The 17,673-nt window shown below is 34.5% G+C and overlaps 1 protein-coding gene across 5 annotated transcripts in view; it reads right to left on the bottom strand.

Annotated features, from left to right (window-relative positions):
• Positions 1 to 2,036: 2,036 nt before the first annotated feature.
• Positions 2,037 to 17,673, bottom strand: part of AGMO (alkylglycerol monooxygenase) — a 365,218-nt gene continuing 349,581 nt past the window's right edge. For 4 of the 5 annotated variants that reach the window (XR_011488770.1, XM_070470703.1, XM_070470690.1 and 1 more), the window contains one exon: positions 2,037 to 2,784. Coding sequence is in view for 1 of the 5 variants with exons in the window: in XM_070470694.1 (XP_070326795.1) it covers positions 2,710 to 2,784 (75 nt within the window). In the remaining 4 variants the exon portion in view is untranslated. The remainder of the gene's footprint in view (positions 2,785 to 17,673) is intronic. The other variant, XM_070470724.1, reaches the window with a different exon arrangement.

Raw genomic sequence — 17,673 nt, 5'->3', positions numbered from 1 at the left:
TCCTAGGCCACTCCTATAAATTCATATATATTCAGGTATATATACATATTTATACATGATTCATGGGGAAACCACTGACTGTCCTACCACGTTAAAAACCTACTTAATGATTTGTGAAAGCTCTCCTTTCTTTGCTATTCTTGAAGACTGTAACCTACAGACTGAAGGGTCTTTAGGATGTAGAATATGGGTATTCAGAGCTTTTGTGCTATGAAATTAGCAGTTTCAAGCCAGCAGATGACTCCTTGCTTTAATTGAATTCTAAATACACAAATTCTAGTAAGAACTGTTGATAAGGGACAAGGATAGGGCCTAATATTTGTTACAGGTTCAAGTATTTGCTCTAACTCTGTGTTAAGTTAATAAGTAAAAAAACGATGAATGAAGGAAAGTCAAGTCCCTACTTCTGATGCTTGAGATATAACTTGTTAATTTTTCCATCATGCAAAATTTAACCTTCCTCTGTTTGTCCAGTTTAAAAAAAAAATGTGCTTCATGAATATGCACAGACACCTGCAGTTTGACTCTTTTTACTACTTCCACAACTTTTCTCTGTTCAAAACTTAAAAAACATATATTAAAAATAAGTCAGCCAACTGATCGGTCTCTTTAAACCAGCCATGAACAGAGGCAAAGTTCAGTGAAGGACAGTATTAACTGTTTTAGTGCTTGTAAGTTTGGTAACTTAAACTGTGACTTTAAATCTAAAGGCAGAAGACCTGAATAGACGTTTCTCCAAAGAAGACATTGTTATTTGGTCTCTAAGTCATGTCCAACTCTTTTCTGACCTCATAGACTGTAGCCCACCAGGCTACTCTGCCCGTGGGACTTCCCAGGCAAGAATCCAGGAGTGGGTTGCCATTTCCTTCTCCAGGGGATCTTGATGACCAAGGGATTGAACCTGCATCTCCTGCATTGGCAGGCAGATTCTTTGCCACTGAGCCACCGGGGAAGCCCAGAGAAGACATACAGATAGCCAATGAACACAAGAAAAGATTCTCAACACTGCTTATTATCAGAGAAATGCAAGCCAAAGCTATAATGAGGTATCACCTCACATCAGTCAAAATGATCATCATCAAAGAATCTATAAAAATAAATGCTGCATAGGATGTGGAGAAAAGGGAACTCTCTTACACTGTTGGTGGGGATTTAAAGTGTTACAGCCACTATGGAGAGTGGTATGAAATTCCTTTAAACACTAGGGATAAAATTACCATATGGCCCAGCAATCCCACTACTGTGCATGAACCCTGAGAAAACCATAATTCAAGAAGACACCCATATGCCAATATTCATAGAAGCACTATTCACAATAGTTAGGACATGGAAGCAAAGTAGATGTCCATTGACAGATGAATGGATAAAGAAGGTGTGGTACATTTAGACAATGGAATATTACTCAGCCATAAAAAGGAATGAATGTGAGTCAGTTGAGCTGAGGTGGATGAACCTAGAAGCTGTTATACAGAGTGAAATAAGTCATAAAGAGAAAAACAAATATCACATATTAATGCATACATATGGAATCAGAAAAACAGCACTGATCAACATGTTTGCAGGGCAGGAATAGATACTCAGATGTAGAGAATGGACTTGTGGACACAGCAGGAGAAGGAGAGGGTGGGATAAATTAAAAGAGTAGCATCGACATATATACACTATCATGTGTAAGATAGAGAGCTGGTGGGGGGCTGCTACATAACACAGGGAGCCCAGCCTGGCAATCTGTAAGGACCTAAAGGGGTGGGATGAGGAATGTGGGAGGGAGTTTCAAGAGGGAAGGGGTATATACATACCTAGAGCTGATTTGCATTGCTGATTTGCATAGAAACCCATACAACTTTGTAAAGATATTATCCTTCAATATAGAAAAAAAAAAATCAAACAACAACAAAAAAATCTAAGAAATACTAGAAGAAGGAAAGTTTGAACCATTTCCTGTTTATCTCTGTCAGTTACCTCCTAACAAAACACATGGAAAATTTTTACAATTCCCATGAGAAATGTACACAGAATGGGGCTGTACACAGAACTGCACCTGGGGCAATTTTATTTAGAGAGTCTTATTAATATGATTGTGAGACAATTTAAAATAATGCAGAAATACTCCACACCCCTCAATCTGCCAGATTAAATTGACCAAACATATTATACATATGCATCACAAATAATCTGTTGAATAAATGAATTCTGACAAATCCTCTTCATTTTCATGTCGGTGATGTCATTTTGCGTAATGTTACTCCTTACGCTATATGGCTTTCAAAGGTAAACCTAGCCTTAGGCAGACAACTCATATAATACATCTTTATGACAACAAATATGTTTCCAAGCACAATTTTAGCAGAGAGCAAGTGAAAAATTGTCAAACCAATGAAAATAAAATCTTCATTCTTTCAGCTGTTTTGAAGTTTTATTACTTCTTCTCATACTCATTGGCTTAGATGTTATCAGTGTACATAATATCATTCTATTTGACATCATTTTCTTCCCACCCTAGCAATAAAGTAACTGCAGCTGACTTTAATTTTAATAGAGAATGATAAATGTGAAAAGGAAGCAAGAGTATATAGATGTTATCAACCTTTCATTAGAAAACCTGTTCATACAATCATTATATAAGACAATTATATTTCCATAGACAGTAGTAACATATTACAATTGTGGACAAATGATTAAAACAAGAGAATTGTGTACAAACGTAGGTTATCTCCAAGGGTCTGAGACAAGTTGCTTCACACTCCTTACTCCCCAGAAAGCAATGCAGATGGAAAAAAAAATCTGAAGAAATAAAACACAGAGAGGAAGAACAATTAAAATGGATTCAACACTTCAGTTCAACTGAGTTAGAAATACTTTTCTAGGGGAAAGTGAATACACATATTTTAAGCAATTAAATTATTCAAATTGAACCTAGCAGTTGTTCACTGATAGAATTTAGCCAATCCAGCTTAAAACACATTATATGAAGAGTAGGGTTAAAAGTTTTGTTTCTGCAGCTCTAAAAAAAAATACCCTCACAGATCTGGGTCATTTCTAGGGATGAGGCTATAAAATTAGTGAATGAAACAGAACTGTCTTCTGGCACTTGGAAGATGTCTTCTGGCATGTGCAACATGCAACATACTGAATGTTGTTTATATTGTACTAAACAACCTCATTATTTATATAGTTTAAGAAGCCTTTGGAAAAGGAGAAATAAAAATGTTATTAAGAAGTCATTACTCTCTGAGGCAATGTGGCCTACCATATCATGAACTTCACCCAACATGATTGAAATTCTAAAGACTGCTGACTTAACTTTTTAGTCTCTTGATCTTACCATGTATAAAACTGTAGCTGCAAAATTCTCTTTAAAATTTAAGAAATTGCTGAATCATGATAAGCAGCCATAAGAATTCACTGAGTTTATTCCTTTTGCTTTCAAGTGACACTACACATTCTCAATAAATCATCAAAATTTAGCCAAATAAAATTGTTGAGTTCTTATAATCCTAGCAAGAATAAATCAGCCATCCTCAGTAAGAATTCACAGGTTGCAGAATTTCTCACTGTGTGTCATCTAAATGCCATAATGACCCAAACACACAGTTCTTTGACTCTTCTTGAGGTAACATCTAGGCAACTAGTCATAGTCCTTACACCTCGGAGGTTTCCAAAGTCAACCTTTCCCTTTATCTATACATTAAATTAAGCTATATGATTACTTTCACAATCCCCATGTTAGGTGTTATTAGAGTGATGATGAAAAATGTTCAAACAGCTAGGGACATGTGGATAGCTGTGAAAGTTTCTCAATATTTTCTTTTATTGTGTAAACTTCTTCAAAAGATTAAAATATGACCCCGTGCCTCTTCCCTAGAAGATCACTATTACAGAAAGATCCAGTAAAACGCATACAAAGAAACATGTTTAAGTACAAAGATGAAGGCATGGGGAATGTTTGGGGTGACAGACCAAAATGAAGCCGAGGCTGTTAACTGAGGCCAGTCATGCAGTCACAGAAAATACCTTGAACTGCTGTGATTTTGCTATTAAAGCCTGGATATGAAAATAACAACAAGAGCTGCTTAAACCTGGATATTTAGATTAGATGGATAATTAGATTATAGGTCATTCAGTTTCATATCAACCTTCTTTTTCTACAGAACCATTATGCTTCATATTAACTAATGTGATAGTTTTATTCAAATCCATGTATTACTTCCAGCCTATAACATCAACAGTATAAAAAAATGTAGCAAGAATAAAATAAAAAGTTATATTGAGGCAGGCGTTAAGAATAACATTAACATTCTGGAGTTGCCTCAGAAATCAAATGCAGTTTATTTAAAGGTTGGTTTTGATTTTGTTTCTTTTGACTGTGATTCAAGTAAGATGACCTCATGGGATTTCTCATGGTGGTACCAAGTAAAGAAATATCAAGAAAAGGAAGTATTTGTGAAAGGTAGTGGACTGCACAATGAATTACATTTATATATGAATATGCGTCAGTACTGACAGAAGGATAGCTGAGAAGACAGCCTTCAAATGGAACAGAGATTATAAATCTATGATATCAGTGTAAATAGTTTAATTTAGGTCCAAAATATTAATTGAGCAACTTGTGCTGGGCAAGGCACTGGGATCTGAAATATATTTGGCAGTAAAAGTTTTTATTGGTTTTGAATCTAGTGCCTAGGGTCACATGGATTATTTCATTGGTTGAAGTCTAGGGAGTATGATTTCAGTGAAATCTGTAAAACTGTATGTACAATTTTGTGTCTGTCATAATTCTTCTAGTCCCTACTCCCTACCAGATAGATGATCTGTACTTTCATCTTAGGTCTCTGAAATATTAAGAACTTTTGATCTAACAAGAGAATGAAAAAGATTATAATTTAGTACATGCCTTTGCTGTTAATTCACTACCTCTCAACTGTATCTTTCTACTTTTGAAACTATAATTCCAGTTCTACTTTCTTAAGGAGCTGTCCTAACTGAAACACAGGGATCTTGTCTTTTCCAATTAACCAAAGTCCTTTTAGGGCTTTCTTGGTGGCCCAGATGGTAGAGGATCTGCATGTAATGAGGGAGACCTGGGTTCGATCCCTGGGTTGGGAAGATCCCCTGGAGAAGGGAATGCCAACTCACTCCAGTATTCTTGCCTGGAGAATTCCATGGGCAGAGGAGCCTGGCAGGCTACAGTCCAAGGGGTCACAAAGAGTTGGATACAATTGAGCTTCTTACCAAAAAAAATGCAATGTTGCACAGTTTGTGGTTTTGTTTTCTGTTTTTGCTTTCCTATTTTTTTTTCAGGCCTCTATGTGTTACCCCTCCAAATAGATGGAGAAGAAAAGCTAATGAAGAAAAGGGATCAGATTCACATTTAAGATTAATGTACAATGAGACCCTTGCTTAGGCTGGACACTGTCTCAGGTGCCTTTACTAGATTATAATGTTTTATTTTCATGGCAAACTTGGAGAATTAGCAAACAGTTTGTGGGTAAGCAATGGGAACTCATAATTTATGTGTTGTACCAAGGAGTAAATATTAAATATAAGAATATTAATCATGAAATATTAAATATCAGAACTGGCGTGATATTTTTTGTTTACTTAATATCTCCAGAAAATCAAACTACACATCCTGGAAAATTAGTTCAGTGAATGTGTACATCAATAATGAATTCATTTTCTCTTTTTGTAATCACCTATATATTTGGCCAGTAACTACTGGATTTCTAAGACCTTTTCACAATCAATATTTCAAGCATGAAGTGGGTTTTTTTTTATATATATATATATAATGAAATCCAAATTGGCACAGGATCATAGAAAGTAAACACAATGAATAGGTCCTTCTCAAAATATCCATGACTAAACTAGACACCCTGTTTTATTAGAAAATAGTTAAGTAAGAAAACACTGATTTGCTTTATATTTTTCAATGTGTTTATATATATAATAGATATAAACATGTATTTCATATATAATTTTAACATGGAAAATTACTTAACATGGACTCAGTATGATCACTTGATTACTACAGTCATTTCATTTAAAATTTTCCCTCATCCAACCTTTCTCTCAATTTTTGTATTAGGCTGTTCCTTTTAGTTCTCTATATTTGATCAGGTTAAAGGTGCCATTCAAGATAAAATATTCATTAAAATATTTCTCAATCAACTATTTGTACAATGAAGGCAGGAGAATCACTACTTAGGCTAGTGTAAGAGTAAATGGCAATCACAGCATTTTTTTTTAACAATATTCTTCCCTAATCTCTAGATACGATGTTTCTGGATACATAAACAAACTCAATGAACACTTATTTTACTCTAGGTCTGGGCAAGTCCCATGATTTTAACAGCTGGATTCAAAATATGAAACAGAGGAAGTTCACTCTTGGTGTCAAGCCCTCCCCACGTAACACATCATTAGTGGCCCTTGTCTTCAGGCTATTTCCTTGACTTCCCAGAGCCCTGGACTCTGATGCTTGAACTTTGGCCTGTACAGATGCTCTCCACGTTTTCTCCACCCCTTTCCCAAAAGTTCATCGTCTGGCAGGTGGCTAATCTGAGCCATTAATCTATAATAAAATGTCAGTGGGAACTGACATGTCATTGTGCTGCTCCTCTCTGTTAGATAGAGACCTTGTTAAAAATGGAGCAAATCTGGCATCTAATCTTTTTTAACTTTTAAAAATTGAAATACAGTTAATTTACAATGTTGTTCTAATTTCAGGTATACAGCAAAGTGATTCAGTTATACACACATATATATATATATATCTTCTTTTTCAGATTCTTTTCCATTATAGGTTATTACAAGATACCTACTAGTATAGTTCCCTGTGCTATATAGTTGGTCATTGTTGGTTATCTATTTTATATTTAGTAGTGTATATATGTTAATCTTAAACTCCTAATTTCTCTCTCATCCCTCCCCCTTTATCCTCTTTGGTAACCATATATTTTTTTCTATGTCTGTGAGTCTATTTCTGTTTCATAAATAAGTTCATTTGTGTTTTATTTTTAGATTCCACAGATAAGTGATATCATATAATAATATTTGTCTTACTTCACTTAATAAGGTAATCTTTAGGTTCATCCACATTGCTGCAAATAGTATGATCTCACTTTTTTATGGCAGAGTAATATTCTATTGCCTTCAAACTGTGGTACTGGAGAAGACTCCTCAAAATCCCTTGGACAGCAAGGAGATCAAACCAGTCAAGCTTAAGGGAAATCAGCCCTGAATATTCATTGCAAGGACTGATGATGAAGCTGAAGCTCCAATACTTTGGTCATCTGATGCGAACAGCTGACTCATTGGAAAGATCCCTGATGCTGAGAAAGATTGAACGTAGGAGAAGAGGTGTCAGAGGATGGGATGGCTGGATGGCATCACAGATGCAATGGACATGAACTTGGGCAAACTTTTGGAGATGGTGAGGAACAGGGAGGCCTGGCTTGCTGCAGTCCATGGAGTCGCAAAGAGTTGGACACAACTGGGTGACTGAACAACAACAATATTCTATCGTATATACCTCATCTTCCTTATCCATTAATCTGTCAGTGGAAATTTAGGTTGCTTCTCTATCTTGGCTACTGTAAACAGTGCTCCTGAGAATTGGCATGGTTTTGAATTATGGTTTTCTCTAGATATACACCCAAGAGTGGGATTGCAGGATCATATGGTAATACTGTTTTTAGTTTTGTAAAGGAACCTCCATACTGTTCTTCATAGTGGCTGCACCGATTTACATTCTCACCAACTATGTATAAAAGGAAATTATTAGTTGCCCAGTCATTTCCAATGCTTTGCAATCCCATGGACTGTAGCCTACCAGTCTCCTCTGTCCATGGAATTCTCTAGGCAAGAATACTGAAGTGGGTTGCTATTCCCTACTCCATGAAATCTTCCCAATCCAGGAATCAAACCCAGGCAGATTCTTTACTGACTGAACCACCAGGGAAGCCCAACAGTGAAGAAGGGCTCCTTTTTATCCACACCCTCCCCAACATTTATTATTTGTAGATATGTTAATGATGGCCACTCTCACTGGTGTGAAGTGATCTCATTTTAGTTTTGATTTGTATTTTTCTAATAATTAGAGATGTTGAGCATCTTTCCATGTGCTTGTTGTCTAGCTGTTTGCCTTCTTTGGAAAAATGTCTGTGTAGGCCTTCTGTCCATTTCTGTTTGGGTTGTTTGGGTTTTTTTGGCATTAAGCTATATGAGCTGTTTCTATATTTTTGAAATTAATCCCTTATCAGTAGTATTGTTTGTAAATATTTTCTCCCACTCCATATGCCATCTCTTCGTTCTGTTTATAGACTGAATTTACTGTGCAAAAGCTTTAAGTTTAATTAGGTCCCATTTTTTTACTTTGTTTTTGTTTCTATTACTCTAGGGGATGAATCATCCCAAAAATACTACTGTAATTTATGTCAAAGAGTGTACCGCCTATGTTATTCTCTAGTAGTTTTATAGTATCCAGTCTTACATTTATGTCTTTAATCCATTTTGAGTTTATTTTTATATAGGGTGTAAAAGAATGTTTTAATTTCATTATCTTACATGTAGCTGCCCAATTTTCCCAGCATCACTTTTTGAAGAGATAGTCTTTTCTCCATTGTATATTCTTGTGCCTTTTATCATAGATTAATTGACTAGAAATGTCTGGGTTTCTTTCTGGGTTTTCTATCTTGTTCCATTGATCTAAATGTCTGTTTGGGTCATATATGTTTGGCTATATATAATTAATGGGTCTAGATTAACCCATAATCTATATGCCTGTTTGTGTGCTAGTATCATACTGCTTTGACGACTGTAGCTTTGTAGTATGGTCTGAAATCAGTACAGTATAATCTGTGTCAAATCTGCATGGAGCAAGTTTATAGGTGTTATTTTTTTCCAACAACAATTGTTCACTTCCTATCCCTGTATCACATTTTGGTAATTCTCACAAATGTCACACTTATTATTATTGTATTTGTTATGGTGATATTTGGTCTTTGATGGTACTACTATAACTCACTAAAGGTTTAGGTTATGGTTAGCATTTTTAGCAATAAGGCATTTTTAATTAAGGTATATAAAACTTTTAAAGACATGATTGAATTATACACCTAAGAAACTATAGTATACTGTAAACATAACTCATATGCAAGTGGGAAACCAGAAAATTTGTGTAACCCAGTGCAGTATTCCTTTACTATGGTGTTCTGGAACCAAATCTGTAATATCTCCAAAGTATGATTGCACTTCACTGTGTACATTTTCAGCCAAATTTAGACCTCCATGTTGATTTCCTAAAATTCTTCTGGAATGAATGTGCCTATTTAGTATCACTAACAAATCACACCCTATAGAGTGAAGAGTATATTTTTATTTAAAAATTCTTTCTCTGATATTGATGAAGTCCATAAGATACAAGCTAACTGGCTATTTAACACAAGGGTAACAACCACAACAGCAGCAATTTCTTTTAAGGGAAACACATTAAACATACAGAAGTTTTACTGAATCATGTGAAGAAAAATAAAACCAATTCTTTGTTAAGTATACTTTTGAACAATGTGCATTTTTTAAAGATGACTACTGTCTACTATATAGATAGGGATTTAAAATCAGACCTGAATGGATACAAAATATTTCTATTTCCTATTAATGCAAGAGAAGAAATAAACACAAACAGAACTAGAATAGAAAGTGAAGCCACATGTATTGAAGGTCCTTCTGAAATGAAAACATTCGAATATATTGTTCAGTATTTTGTTCATACATAGGATATACTGAGTCATATGGAGACAAACAAAAGGCTTTCAGAGAAATATTTTTAGACACTGCACCTTTTACTTGGAAGTCTTGTGTTCTCTGTTTTTATTTCTGTACTCTATATGAGGGAAAGTATAATCACAGCTATGTTTAATATGAAGTCTTATAAAGATTCATTACTATTTAGACACTATATCAAACAGTACAATTTTACATTTGCTTAAAAGGATATATTAATGTTATTAATTAAGGAATAACAATATGAAAAGAAAGTTCATGTGAATGTCCATGTACTAACAGTGGCTTATTTGAAAAGAATATATGTTTTCCTCAAACATTAAATATTTTCTGAAATTAATGTTTAAACAAGAGAATACACTAAACATACCACAATCATGTTTTTAAGAAGAAAACAAACACAAAATAAACAAAGTTTTAAAATAATTCAGCTGAACTCCAAAACCAGAAAACCCAGGTATTTTATTATTTTTCTACTCAGTGGTGGGTAAAGATTCATGACCAAAAAAAGTACTAAGTAATTTAGACAACGAATGCAGAATCTTTATTGCAACCATTTCTTAAGTTCCCCAGAGATAACTAACTCCTATTGTGTACAATAATTTATTCACTTCTTAAAATCTAAATTGCTCAAGAACTTGTTTCTCCTTTTCAACAGTATTCCTATAGAATATCCTATTGTTTACTCAGACCACCTTGGAGATATCACAATGACATTTGAAAACCATAATATTAGTAAGAAGATTAGAGATCACTTAGAGGTCTCCAAAACCTACCTATAATTCAGAGAATATACTGGAAGATAGTTGGCATGAACTAGCTACCGTGTATACAAAACCATCTGGTGGAAGCTGAATAAATTATAATTAGCATAAAGTGAAAATAGATGCTGCATTTCCCAAAAACATCTGTGGACTTTTTCCTCTCTGAATTCAAAGTTATGAATAAAGTGTCTATATAGATATATTATTTTAAATATTTCCAGCATTACCAACCATTACTCTATGAGTCCGGCCATCTAGTAACATGGATTTTTAAGCCCCTGCTGGCTCAGATGGTAAAGAATTTGCCTACAATGCAGGAGATCCAGGTTTGATCCTTGGGTCAGGAAGATCCCCTGGAGAAGTGGATAGCTACCCACTCCAGTATTCTAGCTTGGAGAATTCCATAGACAGAGGAGTCTGGCCGGCTGCCTGTCCATGGGGTCACAAAGAAGTGGACATGACTGAGTGACTAACACTTTCACTTTCTTTGATTATTTACTACATTCTTATCTTTCCTTATATGCAATGATGCATATTTAATTTACATTGATTTCCTAAATATTTTCTCTAAATTTTCTAAATATTTTAATTCATATACTCTCAATATCTAGGCTTCCCTCTTCTCAGTTTTTTCCAGATTAGTTTTTTTGTTGAAGTTTTTCAAAAGGACAAGTACAAAGAAATACCCAACTTACTACAAGTAACAGAGGAAAATTAGACACCCAAAGTTGATAAGACATGACTTATATTCAAAGTATGATCAGAATACTTGTCTTGTCAAAACAGAAGCCTCACTTTATATTTTTCTAATTGTCCAAGTTCTTAATGATAATGATGAAATTTTATAAAATTTTCTTGAACAATGGTAAACAATATGGAGACATGAAGACAGAGTTATAATAAAGTCAAATTAATAACAGAACAGGTATCACTTGTGAGAATGAATATTCAGATGAATGATGACCATTCTTTTGGGAAAACATCTCAGAAAAGATATATTTTGTGGACAGAGTCTTTTTACACTCATAACCTTCCTCTTACACTTATTATGGAGCTTCACATTTTTAAAAATTTTTTATGAATGTGAGAAGGGAAAAAATCAGGGCAATGAAAAATGTTAAGGATAGTCTGTTTTGGTTTCTAAAAAGTTGAGAATAAAACAAGAGTAGGAAAAATAAAGGAACTCAATGAACATTACCTAGTTTAATGCTGCACTGAGACATTTTTATGTATTAAAATTAGCAATGGGTAAACCACTAAAAAAACCCGATTCCTTTCAATGTGTGCTATGACTTCACTTTTTTAAAAAGTATAATCCAATGAATTTAAAAATTACTGTTATAATTTTTACTTTTATATTTCTGCAAATAAGTCTAGTTACAACTAGAAATAAAACTTTAGTTTTCCCAAATATGCCTCGCATTGGCATAAACTTGTTTGCCTCATACCCAGTATGTTTTGAAACTGAAGATTCTTGAATAAAATGTTGCTGGATTAATCATGGTCCTTAAGTGTCCTAACAGGACTCTCGTAATGCTAAAAAAACATGATATTTTATCTAAAATTCAAAGTACCACACTTTTCTAGTGCCCTTTCTGACTACTAAAATGAAAAGTATTTACATGTTAAAATCAGAGCTTTGCTTCAACAAAAACTATATTAATGTTATTAATTAAGGAATGTGAATGTCGTATAGTCCTAATCCATCAAAATGCCATTTTCCTGGTAAATGAGAATTCCCTGCTATATAACCCTACCACAATAGCACATTGATTCTCAGTATATCCCACATAGCAGTGCTCCTGGCATTTCTCTGACATAAATCAACACATAAATAACTTTTAAAACTTGATTTACAAAAATTTATATCTGGAAGAGAATATATTTGCGCCTGCAGAATATCATTCAACACTGCTCATCCAGGACTTTGACCCTACTGTTAAAAAAAAAGAAAAGTTCTTTGTACTTGCCTTCTATCTAGGAAACCAAACAAGTCTCTTAAAGAAATGAGTTCATTTGTGGGGAGGTAGGGGGTTGGTGGGAAATGCCATGTTTATAGAAATAATAGTGATGTCTGGTTTTAAAAACAGGACTGTATATCTTGGAAGGATATGTTTTGCAAAGATCCTTTTGTATTGTTTTTGCTTGTGTCAAAGGAACGATTAGAGCCTCAGTAAATGGGAACTTCCCAGAGTAGGCTAAATAGAAGGCCAACAGCTCACATATGGCTTGCAGCTTGGGGGAGTTTCTCTCAATGTCCTGCCAGAGATGGGACTGCCCAAATGCTTTCTCGCGTAAGTCCTAAGTCATAAACCGCATCCTCCTAGTCCAGCCATGCCAAAACTGGACCCAAGGGGATACAGAGTCTTGGCTGATGGGAAACAATGACTGCTTCCTAAGGAAGCCACAGCTGCTTTCCTGAGAGACACCCAGATGCCTGAATTTTTCCTTACTTTCCATTTCTGACTACCTGTTCTGGCAACAGTTCCAACAAAGGGTGAGGCAGGCGGCAGGCACCCAGCTGTTTTCAATAAGCCTTGGCAATGTAGGAACTGATTACATAAACACGACAAGCATTCAAAGAGCATATTTTCTAGCCTTTAAGCTATAATAAAAATGGTGTGAGCCTGTACAAAAACCCTGCATCTTCTCTGCTCCAAATAGTGATAATGACAACAGCAATGCTGATGATGAGGATAATACTAATAATGGCTTTAATTATGAAAGCAAGGATTATTAAAGGAAACATGATAACAGGAGCTTCTGGGAAAGAGTTCAAATTATACGAGAGAATTGGAAAGATGTGAAATTTCCACATTACGGGGTTGGTCAATGTTTCTTTATGAAACAGCAAGGTCAAAATGTGCACTCAATTCACTTGATTTCTTAGTTTTTCCCACAACTCTGGGGAAAAAACAATCAGATGTTGCATTATCACATAGGGTTCTCTTTATTTTAATATCAGGTCCAAAGACCAAGAGAAGATGTTGATTTACATTTTAATTAAGATGAGTTTTCCTACCTTAAGAAGTATAAATATAAATCTACTTCTTGGATTTGACAGTTGAAAACTGAAAGGTTTAAATAACTCACTCATGCCTATAGTTCACATACACATACAGGCTTATTATTTTTTAATGTTTTCTGTATTTGAAATATTAGATCAAGAATCTATATGAACAATGTAAGAAGTGAATTGGAGTTTCAGTTTTCTATATTTCTACATGACTGCTCAATTTCCGGTACAACAAAGGGATATCCCTGTTCCAAAGGACAGAATTGCATTTAATTTTTTTACCTTACACATTACTCATTTTTCTTACCTCATTAATTCACAAAAATGAATGTTTGGCTAGGCCAATTCTCTTCAATATATCTATTGGTCTAGCCATAATTTTCTTACCTCTAAGATGCACTATATATTCTTTGATATGGATTTTAAATTCGAATTTTTCAAAGAACAAATGCTACAGAATAAAAACAACAGAGGGAATGTTTTTGAAATTGTTCTAGAAAAAAATTTTTGGACAAAGTGACCACTTGTAAATCCAAAAACAAAGCTACTGACAGGAAATCTGAATATCAGGGATGAATGAGTGGAGGCTAAGAGTGATAAACCACATACACATTGGAATTAACTTGGGACATAAAATGACCTTACTCAAACCAGAACTCTGGAAAAAGAATAAGAAGATAGGGTTGTCTCAACTCAACACAAATTTATTTTACTCCAGAGGTTACTTAGAATTTCAGTTTCTGCCTCTAAAAAATGGGAAGAATAGTGTCCCTAATTTTCATAAGATTATGGTGAATATTGACTCATTTTCTCTAAATTTTAAAGCTATATAAAGATACAAGATGACTAAAGTGTGTTAACTTTTGTGCTAAAAAGATTCAATAAATTAAAAATGAAAACAGAGTGAAAGATAAAGAGATATAAATTATAGGCATAATTTGGAACATTAGAGATTTTATAAATGCCAGCTCTTGTCATTGATGGTCATAGTTAAAATGATGCTTTTAAAACTTGCATATAATAACTACAAGTACAGTAGGATTTCAGTGGGTAAGTACAATTATAGATTGATCATTGTCTAAAGTATTTCCATTATGTTTCTCATCCTGTAAGAGGATGGAAGTTCGATGTTCCTAATGAATTTTCATAACACCAACCTTCTGAACTATATCTTTTAATGTCCTAAAGTGTCCTTAATTCTTTCTTTGAAACAAAAGTATGGAAAAAGTAATAATTTTTAATGATCCTCCATCCCACACCTACTGCCAAACTACTGTTTTGATCCCTCATGTTCCATTAAATTTCCTTTGCATAGCTAAAACTGTGTCAAAATAGTTGGTTTCTTATACAGATGCTACCCAGAGAGATTCTGGGTAATATAATGGAAAATGTTTTTCTGAAAATTCTACAATAAATAAGTAATTCCATAATGGTGGTATTTCTTAAAATACATATTTTTGAGAAATGTTAAAAGATTATTTATTTAGTGCTAGGTGTGGCATCCATAAGAAATAGTAGCATGAGTCCCAGTTCAAAGGTGAATGTACATATAAAAAAATTACATTGAATCTGTCCCCATTGGGTACTATACAGTTCACAAATATTTATCACACTCTTGTTTTATGCCAGAACTCACTGGTGAGCAGTATAGTCCCTGAATTCATAGAACTTAGAACTTCATAGTTTTTCATGAACATACTTATTAAAGACTGGTGTATGTATGTGTATATATATCCATATCCCTGGATGAGAAAATGTTAACCCATTCCAGTGTTCTTGCATGGAAAATCCCATGGACAGAGGAGCCTGGTAGACTACAGTTTGTAGGGTCACAAAGAGTTGGACACAGCTGAGTGACTGAGCATATATATATATATACACACACACACATATATATATGATGTGTGTGTATATATATGTATGTTATTTATAAATCTTCAGGTCAAATTTTCTTCACAATATTGACATTAAATATAAAATAAAAATGATTTACTAAAGCGAGGTCAACCACAGAGTTATGTTAATTCACTCACTGGACAAGTTTTTTCATGCTGGTATGCCTAAGTAGCTTCACCTAAGAGCATGGATAATCTTTCAGAGTTACTGGAGTAATTAAATTAATGTTAATATAACATTATTTATAAGTTTCATATGTGAAATGCTTCAACAAATGTCAATAGTTTAGTTGATATTATTGATTTGTTATCATCACTATTGATGTTTCTGCTGGTGCTCAGCCGTGTCTGACTCTTTGCGACACCCTGGCAAGGCTGCTCTGTCCATGGAATATTCCAGGCAAGACTACTGGAATGGGTTACTGTTTTCTCCTCTAGGGGGGTCTTCCTGACCCAGGGACTGATCCTGCACCTCCTGCATTGCAGGCGGATTAGTGTTTTCCAAACTCGGTTTGAAAATACATCATAACAGTTATTCCCTCTCATTATATTTACCTTTACAATTTTTTACTTAAGTCATTATCTGTGTATTCTAAGACATATAAAAACAAAATTTCTTTTCAAAGAAAGATAGGCTAAAACAACTATAAATAGAAATTATAATTTTTACTTCTTTCATTCCAATGGACCTTCTTATCCATTCACCTTAAAAAACTCCTATCATAAGGATAAAGAGTCTTCAAAGTAGCAAAGTTTGATAACTTGGGAAAAACACAGGCCTGAGAGCCTTGAAACTTAGGTTCTTGTCCTTTCTGTCATAAAATGGTTGAGTCATTTTATTTTCTCAGGATATCTGTTTCTTTAGTTTCTTTTTCTGTTCAATGAGAGAATAAAAATAGAAAATCTCTAAAGTCTATTCTTAGTTCTATTATCTGAAAAATAACAGAATTGGCCAAGAAAATATTATAATGGTAGAAAGTTCACAGAATAGTTACCCAAAATAATTAAATTGTGATAAAAAGAACACAGTATTTCTTCATCTTGCCCTAATTACTGCCACAGTAAGGTAATTGAAATAACAGCAGAAATGACAGGGGAAAAAAAACTTTTAAAAAATCATTCTTTACACATGTGGAATATGTGAAGAGACTGGCAAAGGATGGGAAACATGATTCCCAAATCGTGCATTTCTAAATATCAAGATCCCTAAGCTTCTTCCTGGACATAAGCTGACTTTCTGGCACTCTGATGCCTGAAATTTAGAAATTTAAGACCTGCTATATTCATCTTTGAAAAAATAACTTAGTGGACATCATCAAAAAGGTACAGAGAAGTAGCCGCAGCAGTGATTCTTAGAAAATTTGCAGAGGCATATACTGAAATAAAAACAAGGAATGGACAATTTTGATAGTTATTGGTACATGATGAGTTTTAAGGACAACAGTAATTTCAGAGGTAAATACTTTGCCTGTTTGTGTATATAGTCCAAGAAACAATCATATTTCAGGAAAGCTGAGGTGGGGGAAAAAATGAAGTTTCACCATTATTGTATTCTCTAGATCATGTTACTAAATGAAGCTTCCAAAACTTTTAGTTTTTACGTAGTCCTTAATTCAGGGTCAATTGTTTCTCCAGTGAGAAAGAAAGATGAGAAGGGATGGGGGAAGAGAGATTATTACTTGAATTCATTAAAACAGATGAATGGATACAGAAATTGTGGTACATATATACAATGGAATATTACTCAGCTATAAGAAAGAATGCATTTATGTCAGTCCGAATGAGGTGGATGTACCTAGAGTTTACTATACAGAGTGAAGTAAGTCAGAAAGACAAATATTGTATATTAACACATGCATATGGAATCTGCAAGGAGATCCAACCAGTCCATCTTAAAGGAGATCAGTCCTGGGTGTTCATTGGAAGGACTGATGCTGAAGATCCAACTGGTTCATCCTAAAGGAGATCAGTCCTGGGTGTTCATTGGAAGGACTGATGCTGAAGCTGAAACTCCAATACTTTGGCCACACCTCATGCGACGAGTTGACTCATAGGAAAAGACCCTGATGCTGGGAGGGATTGGGGGCAGGAGGAGAAGGGGAACACAGAGGATGAGATGGCTGGATGGCATCACCGACTCGATGGACATGAGTTTGAGTAAACTCCAGGAGTTGGTGATGGACAGAGAGGCCTGGCGTGCTGTGATTCATGG

This window comes from Odocoileus virginianus, chromosome 1 (assembly GCF_023699985.2).
Source record: "Odocoileus virginianus isolate 20LAN1187 ecotype Illinois chromosome 1, Ovbor_1.2, whole genome shotgun sequence".
Classification (NCBI taxonomy): domain Eukaryota; kingdom Metazoa; phylum Chordata; class Mammalia; order Artiodactyla; family Cervidae; genus Odocoileus; species Odocoileus virginianus.
This window is presented reverse-complemented; position numbering and strand designations above follow the sequence as displayed.